Source organism: Paramisgurnus dabryanus, chromosome 5, assembly GCF_030506205.2.
Source record: "Paramisgurnus dabryanus chromosome 5, PD_genome_1.1, whole genome shotgun sequence".
Lineage (NCBI taxonomy): Eukaryota > Metazoa > Chordata > Actinopteri > Cypriniformes > Cobitidae > Paramisgurnus > Paramisgurnus dabryanus.
The window spans coordinates 16,307,713-16,319,094 of record NC_133341.1 but is presented as its reverse complement, the minus strand read 5'-3'; the positions used below and the strand labels follow the sequence as shown (position 1 = coordinate 16,319,094).

The 11,382-nt window shown below is 37.3% G+C and overlaps 1 protein-coding gene across 8 annotated transcripts in view; it reads right to left on the bottom strand.

The window, feature by feature from the left end:
• Nucleotides 1-458: 458 nt before the first annotated feature.
• The window catches only part of fcho2 (FCH and mu domain containing endocytic adaptor 2), a 44,399-nt gene continuing 33,475 nt past the window's right edge, over nt 459-11,382 (bottom strand). For 2 of the 8 annotated variants that reach the window (XM_073814658.1, XM_073814659.1), the window contains 12 exons: nt 10,107-10,184; nt 9,050-9,571; nt 7,077-7,192; nt 6,851-6,977; nt 6,612-6,671; nt 6,166-6,277; nt 5,422-5,577; nt 4,564-4,696; nt 3,940-4,139; nt 3,732-3,796; nt 3,362-3,526; nt 459-2,856 (listed from right to left, as the gene is read on the bottom strand). In XM_073814658.1, the coding sequence (XP_073670759.1) occupies nt 2,834-2,856; nt 3,362-3,526; nt 3,732-3,796; nt 3,940-4,139; nt 4,564-4,696; nt 5,422-5,577; nt 6,166-6,277; nt 6,612-6,671; nt 6,851-6,977; nt 7,077-7,192; nt 9,050-9,571; nt 10,107-10,184 (1,757 nt within the window). In that variant the 3' untranslated portion in view covers nt 459-2,833. The remainder of the gene's footprint in view (nt 2,857-3,361; nt 3,527-3,731; nt 3,797-3,939; nt 4,140-4,563; nt 4,697-5,421; nt 5,578-6,165; nt 6,278-6,611; nt 6,672-6,850; nt 6,978-7,076; nt 7,193-9,049; nt 9,572-10,106; nt 10,185-11,382) is intronic. The other 6 variants (XM_073814661.1, XM_073814662.1, XM_073814660.1 and 3 more) reach the window with 3 other exon arrangements.

Below are 11,382 nucleotides of genomic sequence, written 5' to 3'. Positions count from 1 at the left end.
GTATTGAATTAACCTAAATGTAGTCACATTATGCACTTTATGCATACACGCTCTGTGTTTGAGTCAGAAATTGAGATGGCAGGCCAGAGCTTGCCATTTTTGTGATGAAATATTCAATTTCTGAATGCAGAACTTTTCAGTCATAAAAAACACCTGCAAGGCCTGAAAGAGATCAAGCCTCAGCCAAGAAAAAGTAATGCAAAAGTAACTAAAAAGTACTGTAAGCATTACTTTTCATGAAAAGTAACTAAGTAACGCAATTGGTTACTTTTTTGGGATTAACTTTATGTTGTAATGCATTACTTTTAAAAGTAACTTTCCCCAATACTGGGCGTGACAATTGAACATTTATACTTTGTATGAATGTATAAGAATTAACCAGCTTAACTGTATATACTCACCACAAACAAAGCATGTTTGTTAATTAATCTATGCAAAGAAAGACAGGATAATCAGTATTCTGTAATATATTTTATATTTGTATAGTTTTATATATTACACATTTATTACTGACACAGAGCATCATAAAGCAGAGAAAAATGGCAGAAATATTTGTAAAAATGTACATTATGTGAGTAAAAAAAAAAATTGCGCAAATCTTTTACATTTTCATTAAATGTGGACATAAAAGAGACCTTTCAAAATGTTCTGAATGATATTCAAATATTCATGTGATGTCTGTAGAGGCAGCAAGAACCAGCTCGCTAACTACACTATTAGTTCATATTCTTTTAAAGAAGCCCTGGACTGAAGAAGGCAATATTGTTGTTGTATTTGAAAGCTACATTGATCTGGATGTTTACCAGTTGATTTCTGCCTCTGTGCTTGTAATACCAACACCACAGTTTTATACAAATGAATTAAAATCACAATTCTTAAAAAATTACAAACAAATGGTGAGGATTCGGTATATAAAATCTTCACTTTGTTACTTCACAAAACTGTTAGGCTACAATTGAAAAAGGTTCCTGGTGAAGACAAGGCATGTTTCTTAAGAAATGTCACTGTTTCCAGATTCAAGAGATCCTTCATTGTTGACATTTGGTGTTTTTTAGTGTTGTTCATGTTTAAGGTACAACTGCTGTCAGCTGTCCATGCTACTGGGGTAGCCATTGGAGACATGGTCTTTCATGGAGGACAAGGCAAATAGCCCTTAAAGGGGGCTGGCAGGGTTTTCACAACCAACCACTGCATGCTCTCCACTGGGTTCCAGCATATACAGAGAAAACCATTGAGAATAAAAAAGATGGCGAACTGGTGTAGTACAAAAATTAAACAATATTTAAAGAGACTAGAGTTGGGGGGTCTTGGGGTAGACGATTCTGGGACCAGGCACACATTTCAGCTTCCCTGTGATTTTCATTGGCTCACTGCATCTTATTGTGCTTTTCAGACAATATTTGGCAAACCCACTTAAAGCCATTCACTTATCTGAGCCATGAACTTAAGCAACAACACAAAACTCTCCACAAGATGTGAAATACATAAAAAGTACCCTTGTTCCTTAAAATAACTGAAAATTTGATATCAAACTACACTTGTAATTCATCTCAATATTCAAACATCCAAAACATTTGGTCTGTTTATCAACAAGGATCCCTCTAAAAGCTCAACAGTCATCAAGTCAGGGTTCGCTTTTATATCACAGTGATGATTTTTCGCTGGATATTTTGGTAGAATTACACCCAGTTTTCTATCTATAAAGCCTGAGCATGTGCTTATACTGGACAATGCATATTAACATGACCAAAGAGGCACAGGACAAGGGTTTTGGTACAAGGAGTTTGAAGATTTGATATTTCGGATTTACTGTTTCCCTTTAAATCCAACTAAGAAGCAAATTCTCGTCAGAAACTGCACTGGCACTTAATAATAATAATAAAGGAAGATATACGATATGAAATCGAAAAAGGGAGAAAGATCGTCTCTTTCACACTTAAATATGTAAATGCTTTTGCTGTACAATTAGTTTAAGTAACAGGAAAGAGGCACTGAGGTCAGTGTTTAAGTTTCCTTTTGCTGATATGCAAAGCACACAACTAACTAGCAAGTTCTCTTGACAATGTTAAAAATGGCACAAAAATTTACCAGCAATCCATTAAAGTCATTCTGAAAGCTTAAACCTTCATTGCACATTTATAATGAGAAACACAGAAATATACTGTAGACAGGAAAAACAGAAAAACAAATGAAAGCAGGAAAAATATTTGAATTTAGCAGATAAATTGTGTAATGCTCAACTACCAATGGGCTTTTGGACAAAAAAAAAAAGAGCATGAATTTGAGCCATTTTCCGTCATTGTTTGTGACGGACTTTTCGGTGGATTGCAAGTAGAAATGAATGAATGAATGCTACACAAATATACAGAAAGATTGTTAGTGCAGTATTCTCCTTTTTTGCTTAGATATGCTGCTGTAGGTTTATACACATATAATTCATATTACAAATTGTTAACTATACATATAAAGAACAAACACTACCGTTTTGACTTTATAAAAGTCTGAATAGATCAAAAAGTATCAAAGATTAATGATTTCATTCACCAATATCCTGACATTTCGTCTTTTTTAGTTTTTTTTAGTTTTATTTTTCTTTTTACAGTGTTCGATACTCAGTGCTACGTTACTGTAGTATAAAAATCTCTTGTCTGCAGAAAGGTGCTTCTCTGGAACTGGACCATTCAGAACGTGGAGAGGAAACAGAAGCATGAGAGGCCTTCACCCTCTTTTTCCATCGCCTCTAAAGATCCACCAGAAATATTATTTTGAAGCATTGACAGAATAGATCAGAAATTCACCTCCAGATTCCCTGTGTGTTTAATTTGCTCAGATCTCAGCAGTCAGCCATATAGCGACCTGTGAACACACACACACACACACACACACACACTTAAGTATTGATATGTTATCTTCTTTTAATCCTGTCATTGGAATGACAAAATTATAATATGTAGAATCTGTGTTGTTTATCATTTATACATTTATAACACCCATGAAGGAGGATATCAAATTAATCATTAACCAACAACTAAAGGCGGGGTGCATGATTTGAAAAAATAACTTTGGAAAAGGGAGTCGAGCAGAGTACCAAAACACACTTTTAGCCAATCAGCAGTAAGGGGTGTGTCTATTAACCAACATCGTATGTGTGGGGAGGGTCTATCAAAAGAAGGTCCAGATTCTATTGGGGTAGGGGGTTTGTTTAGCTGATTTCAAATATCAACATTGGCTTTCAGAGATCATGCACACCGCTTTTAACAATTTGTATGAAAAATATTTTCTTAAAAATAAAAACATGATTTTCCATGGCTGTATATTCTTGTATATGTTCTGGTGCAGTGGTACCACAGTGAAGTCTTACCAGTAGCAAATCTCTTTTTATTTAGGGAGAGCCGGTAACCAGAGCCTACTAGTTCCATGTCTACACCAGACAGAGTGCTGCCCTCACTGAAGAACTGAACGGCCATGGTGGCGGGGATGGAAGGGCCATCAGACAGCTCAAACTTTGCCCTCAAAGAACCAGAGCCTGACACACACACACACACAGTCAACCTTATACTTTGTGCCAGGTGGCATTTTAACCTTTTTAACATCACATACAAAGTACACAGTTACACAAAAATGAAGTAAAATGATTCTTCAAAATCACATTAATCACATTTCATTCTGTCTCTCTAATTTTCAGCAGTAATTCCAACTAAATTAACTTGGGGTGAGGCCAATTTTCATACCTTCATTTTCAGACTTTTCAGAGATGTCACTCAATTTCCATAAAGACTTGCTCTGTTCTGCATTCCTAATTCAAAGACAGTTACAATCTTGTCAAATAATACTGAGCAAAAGTGTATACAGGACATTAAATAAAACCTCAGCCACAACATTTTAATCTGTATGATATTTTGTGTTTGTCTGTGTTGTACTTTATTGCCTTCAACTCACCAGATGGCTGTTGGGAGGGATTGCATGTTAGTAACCCCACCGCTGACAGGTACTAACACCTGTATGTTACTGAGTGCCGCAGGGGGCTGCATGGCCTCTGGGTTGTATTGGTAGTCCACCCGCAGATCTGTGGTAGTAGGGCTGCATTTCCAATAAACTACAAGGTTCAGAGGTGTTGACTGGATCCCATTTGAACATACCTGAGGAAAAAAGATTGAATAGATCAGTCCTCACAAACTTCAATGCAATGAGTTCAGTGCAACTGAACAGAAGACCTGAAGCAGCTTTTTAACAGTTAATACTGGTTTTAAATCGGACTACTCACAATCCATACTCACCAGGATAGGGCACGGCAATAAAGATAACATGGTCAATGTCTCTTAAAGTGTGAGAGAGTTTTGGACCAACTGACTTGCCCTATTGTGCCAGTGCTGCATTGGCACTCCATCTTATGTTTGTTGATCATATGATTAACATGTCATATACATGGCTTTTTATGCCCTGCAAACCTAAACCTTTGGTCTTTGTGATCAACTAAACAGTTGTAATTTTAGCTTTTTTAAATGTCACCAGAAATACAGCTAGCTGAATAAGGTGTACACTGAGGAATGAAAAGTTATTTACCTGGTATTTGAGGACGTCAACATTGTAATATGATGCAGTAGGGTTCTGCTCAGAGCTCTTCCTGAGGTATGCCGTCAATACAGGCATGTTTAGCCAGAAGTCTTTAGTGTTTGTGTCGCTCTGGGAGGAGTCGCTGCAAAATACACACACACATGCACGCAATATTAGCAACTTTATAATTCATTGCTGCGTGTTGTTGTAGCAGCATGAACAACTTAACCCTACTCCAGCAATCCATCTATTAAATCACAAATCCCTCTTGATTCTTGATTCGATTAGTCATGCCTGGAAGCTATTCACACAACAAAAAGGGTTAGCAGTGAGTGAGAAAAAGATTAGTCCAGGCTCAGTAGTTTAACCTCAGTGGCAACCATGCCTTGTAAATCTGAGCTTTATGGACGCTGAAACATGGAAGACTTGACTATAAGACAACGAAGCTGTCATATGAGCCATTATATTTAAAGGAAAACACCAGCGTTTTTCAATATTTTACTATGTTTCTTACCTTAAATTGGATAAATTAATACATACCTTTTTTCAATGCGTGCACTTTATCTTTGTATTTATTAGGAAAAAGTCTTTAAATAGGAAAAACATGGAAGTGTTTGGTGGCTTCTAAATTCATTCCAGTTTGGATCCTAAGGAATAAATGGGGCTAGGCTAAATGCTAACACATTCATGACGCGATGTACAAAGAATTAAGTGCACACATAAAAAAAAGATAGGCATGTATTCATTTGTCTAAGTTGAGGTAAGAACATAATAAAATATTGAAAAACGCTGGTGTTTTTCTTTAAGCCACTTTACTTTCTCATGTCATATTTACAGAAATGTCTTGTTTAACACACAGACACTCACCTGTGCAGTAGCTGTTGGTTAGGCATGATCTGCTCTAGTCTGCTAGTGTTTGAGAGTTTGAAGCTGAGTACAGCAGGAGATGGAGAGGATGTGAATATTTTTATGATGCCACTGGGAAATGATAGGGTCATGTCTCCTGTGATCTTCACAATGCACCTAAAACACAGAGCTGGGTTTAACACGGAGCTAAACCACTTTAATTCATCAACACCAAAAGATTTAAACACCTGTCGGACACCACAATCCTAATAAATGTGGGGATGCCTGTGTACAGTCATATTTAACATGTTGACATTGATGCTTTAACCGAAGTTAGGAAAACGTTACGGGCGTCTGCTATTAAAGATTTAATCTAATTGATAAACTAAATGTAGGAGATAATTTAATTCTAATTGCACACATTGCGAGTTTTATAACAAACATGAAACGGCAGTAACACTGCAGTTGATGGTGAAAACTGTTAAGAATGTACATGCAGATGTACACAGGGTTCTCGTAGCTTTTCCATAACTTTTCTAATGAATTGTAGAGATTAAAATAAACAAATATTTAAAAACTGAGCATATCCAGAAACATTTATATTCCCTGTATACCTTTCTTATATTAATTTCCATGATGTGTACAGGCCTGGAAATGAGAGTTTTATGACTCCCCAATGGTTCCAGGTATTTTGTGATCATGGGAACTGTGCAAAAGTCTGAATGGTCTATATGGTCTTGGCAAAGCAGATTATGCGAAACTTACTTGCTGGGATCTGCTCCTTTGAAATAGGCATTAACTGACTCAGTGAATGCTACAGCAATAGGCAATGCATCATGGGATGCCAATGTCACAGGACTGGGCCCACGGGAGGTCCCTGCAAGGATGAGAGGGACACCAATAAAAACATGAGTTAAAACATTCTGTGAGTTCTACGCATTAAATTGTAATCCACATTATTTCTGTCATGCATACTCATCAGCCAAAACAAATCAGCAACAAAAATCACAGTGTTATGATTTTTAACATCATTCACATTAGTGAAAAATACTTAATTACGCCAAGCAAGTGTAATAGAAGAACATTTAGAGGTGAGCTAGTTGGTTTAGTAGATGGAGCAATGTGATTGGTTGTTCAGGAACAGACGATAAATCAGGAGTCAGTTAGTACTGTAAGTCCCATTAAATATTCCTCGCGGTTCTTAATTTTACCTGCCGGTGTCTCACATCTCTTCTCAAATGTGGGCAGTTTCCCCATGATCACATCGTCCTCTTAAGTCAAAATGAAACGATAAAACAAAAAGGAAGAGCATAGCCCACCAGGGAGGGGTGAAGATGGAGTGATAAAGCGTGCGATGTGTTGATCATGATGAAATACAACGTGTACATACGTGTTTTCATGCAAATGGATGATATGGGTGTGTGTTTAATGTTTGAGGGAAATAACTCACCGACAGTCGGTGTGTTGCTGGCGCTCAGGGAGGTGTTAGAGCTGAGGGAGGAGGAGCTCTCAGCTCGAGCGAGGGGAGCAGGAGGAGGGCTGGAGTTTAACACTTTAGGAGGGCTGAATGGGCGACCCTGATGAAAGCAACTATGTCGTCAATATTTCACAACTCCGTAAATAATTATCAATCTGAATCAGACATTTTGTGAGTAACTCTACTGTATTTTACTTACGGTCTCATTTATGCCAGTTAACTTGCCAGCAGGAATTTTGGGCCGTGATAATGGTCTTGGAGGAGGGACTATGGTTGCTGTGCCCAGAGGAGTGGTTGGCCTGTTTGGAGGTGGTACTGTGCATAAGAAGATGATAAATATTAGAACCACAAGACTTACTACAGACATAGCACTGGTTAGAAACATGACTGAGATATTATAGTTGAACATGAAAACATGACAACCAATGCTGAAAAACATTTAAAACATTTGGGGGCAAATGAAGAGTCAAATCCAATGATTTCAACTGATCTGAAATCAGCAATAGTCTAAATGACACTCAAACATGCGCATGCTTAGTTGCAGTGTTACAATCCAAACATTTCAAAATCATCATGAACAAACATAAAGTTAAAACGTTTATAAAAATGAAAATAAAATGAAAATAAAATGAAAAAGTATATAATTAAGCAAATTGAAGTAAGAATACTCAAACATTACCACCTGTAAACCATCTTAATCATACTTATGAAAATGTGAAAACTTGAGTTAGAAAGATTTAAAGGCAGTTTAGCTAAAAACAGCAAATTAATATAAAATAGATATTTTTAAACCGATAAGAACTTGGAAGAATGCAGACGTGAATTGAATTATAGAGGATTGTTTTATACGAATAAGCAAATATTTTTGGGCCTTAACTCTTTCGCGGCCAATGACGAGTTTTTCGGGTAATACGCTTTTCCGCTATTATCCACCAGGTGGTGCTCTTACCCAGCTTATAGCACATAAAAGCAAACAGTAAGCCTGCATTTACATCAGCCGCGGTAGAGGCGTGAAGCGCGAGTGATATCAATGTTAAGTCAATGTGAAGACGTGTGGACGCACATCTGGAGGTCTGCGGCGCGAATGGTGCGAACTGAACATCTGGCACCGTACACGCGATACCCGCGAATGGTTCTTTTTTTGTGCATTTTGCGTTTGACGCGAATTTGCGGCTGACGTCCGAGTTGAAAAGTGTGAACTTTGGTGGAATTTTGCGCCGCGTTAACCAATCAGGAGCCTGCTTGCTGCTGTGGCGGCAGCCCGCCCGGAGTCACTCATTCAACATGAAGGAATGCTTGATATTGTCCGTAAGCAGTCACCCGGAGCTATACGACTCAAGTTCTTATTTCTATAGAAACAGGAATAAAAAGGAACTCGATGGGAAAAGTGTCAGAGGACATTGGGCAACCTGGTAAGTTAAATACACATTTCACTTTTGAGTCACGTGACGTTTATCGACCCGCGCTGTTTATTTTCCCCCATAGTAAGGTGACCAAATACAATTCGGTAACTCTCTCGATAAATGCTCAATCAACATCAGCCATCTTGCAGGCAAAATTTGAATGCATTCAAACTGTTCAAGCGGCAAACTAGGCGCGGTAGAAGCGATTTTGACGCCTCAAACACGATTGGTGTAAACACAGCATAAGAACTCCGTGTATGTTTTGATCATTGCTCTGAATCTGATCTCTATTAAAAGTCCTTAACAAAAATGCAATTCTCTCAACTTTTTGCTCAAAATTTGGTATTTTTGAAGAAGCCTAGCCATAATTGAGAGGTGATAAAAAGAGAACAATAAAGAGAAAATTTTCTGCAAGGCATTACATTTTTGTGAAAATCATAAAAAATGCTGGCACTGGCTGGGAACTTTTTATAAAAAATCTGGCGAGGAAAAAGTAAAAAAATTAAAAAATTTATACTGTCATTTTTAACTGTAAACAACAATTTTGATGGCTTAAAGGTGAACACAGGGTTAACATTTCATTCAAATAAATTCATAAAATAATTAAATCATAAATCAAGCAAAAAATTAATAAATAACCCAAAATAAAACTTAATAAAAACTTTTTTTACACAATAAAACAGGGGTTATTAAAATCACAGTACACACAGTACAGTCATGTACAGAACCATATTTAAACATGCTTAAATCTCTCATTCCGTAGCATTACCATCCTGCATTCCTCTGACTGGTGCTTCCTTCGGAGAAAGGGCGCACTCGTCTCTCCCAGTGCTGGCAAAGGAGTCAGCAGAAGGCCCTCTGGAGAACAGCTTGGCTTGTTGAGACAAGGGCACAGACCGTGGCCTTGCTACTTGATAAGACGGTCCACGACAAGGCACAAAGGTATCATTAAAGGCAATCCATTGACTCTGTGCCCAGGAAGCAACTGCGTCTGGACAGGTTGCTGGAGCACTGAGAGGGGGTTTGTGGGTGGTGAAGTCCCTAGAAAGAGTCTGTAGAGCTGGAGGCACACTCGTAGCTCTAGCGGGGGGAGAACTGACTGGGGCAAAAGCCTCATTGGGGGGCTCCCAAGGAGAGGTGGAGGGAAGAGAGGGGACAGAGGGGAACGGCAGGGTGGCCGAGTTGGCGACAGAAGTTGTAGGAAGTTTACTGGGAAGTGGAAAATCAGGAGGCTCTGCAACCTCAAGACTGACTTCGGATGGAGAGGTGGGCTCTGGCTGTAAATCCACTTCTGTTTAGGGGGTCACCAGAAAAGAGATAGCAATACAGGATTGTAAAAATACACTTAACATCATGCAATCTTCGATTACACAGAAGATCTGAGTGCACTGCGTGTCTATTGTATATGAAGGATGTGCTGTAACCTCTCTCTGAATCTAAATGTAGATTACAGCTCTGTAGTTCATACAATTTTAAGACAATTCTGCATAAACACAAAATTAGACAAAGTAAAAAGCAGACATTTTTAAATAAGTTATGGAATGGTCAACCAAATAAAAATGAAGCAAAAATAAGAATTCAAATGAGTAACATGTTATAAAATGTAGGTCAGCTTTTAAAAAGTCATTAACCATGGTTCAAAATTTGTCTTTCTATGTGCCTGTCAGTGGATATTGAAAACTCCCATGCCATTAAGAGTAACCAAGCTAAAACAAATAAAAATTTCCAACATAATTAACATTTTTGTTTATTCTTAGACTTTGGGGCAGGTGTTTGTTAGTTTTAAAATGCAGATTAAAGCTGCAGACACTTGTCACAAGCATTACCTGGGTCTTCAAAGACCTCATCATTTAATTGCAGTGGGACAGATGTAGAGAAAGAGGATAGGAACAGAGAAGCCAGGTCTAAGAAAAAAAAGAGCGTTGAACAAATACAAAGCAACAATGAGAAAATAAAAGAAATCATTTTGAAGAAAGAGACTCAAATAAACATAAAAAAATGTAATTTGACTGAAATAACATAAATACCAGAATGACCCAAATATCCATACACGTATGTGTAATACATCAGCACATTACTTATGTCCTCTTTATTGTTATTTCTGTTGCTTTGTCAGAACCATATCAAGGTCATGTCTGACAACGCTTGTGACACAGGGACTCCAAACTCCAACCTATGACCACGCAATGTGCCAATTAACTCTGGATTACGACTGGCCCTCGCAGATAAGGTCAGGGATGACTGACAGGTTGGCTTGCTTTTTTAAGAGTTGAGTGGCTAATTTACAAGAAAAGCACTCATTTGTTTGCAAATGATGCTTGCCTAGAGTCATGCACCCAAACCAGGTTAAAGTAAATACAAGGCATGGGTGTTTACAGAGTGGCCAAAATTACCTAGTGCCATTAACTTTGGATTTGAAATTACTTGCACTTCCATTAAAGAACACAACAGATTATGTTGTAATATGTGACCCAGTCTAAAAATCATAATGTTATGGACATTCTGTGAAAATGTTACATTGACATTTATAATATATATATATATATATATATATATATATATATATATATATATATATATATATATATATATATATACAGTACTGTGCAAGTCTTAGGCCACCACCACCAGCTTTGTTGTTTAAGCAAAGTTTTTTTGTCCATTTTATTTTTTTTCACTCTTTTTATTAATATACAAAAAACATTTATTTTCTTCTTCAGGCATCGGTCAGTATTTAGTGTGACCTCTCTTGGCACGAAACACATTTTGAGCTTTTTTGAGGAGACTGAAGTCCTGAAATTAGAATTAGGATTTAATTTTATTTAGGTTTAAGAGATCGTGCAGCTGCCAGCTATTGCAAAAGTGGAAGAGGAGTTTACTTCAGCTTATACTTTTAATGTTTTTAATACTATATATACACATTTCATGTATTTTTTTTTGGTTGTATTCTAATAAAGAGACTGAGAAATAATTATATATGATCACTATACAATTGCAAAAACAACACATCTAATGGTGGAATGGTGGCCTAAGACTTTTGCACTGTACTGTATAAGTCCATGTCAAAGATTGAAATCAAACTTTGATACTTCTAATCGGATA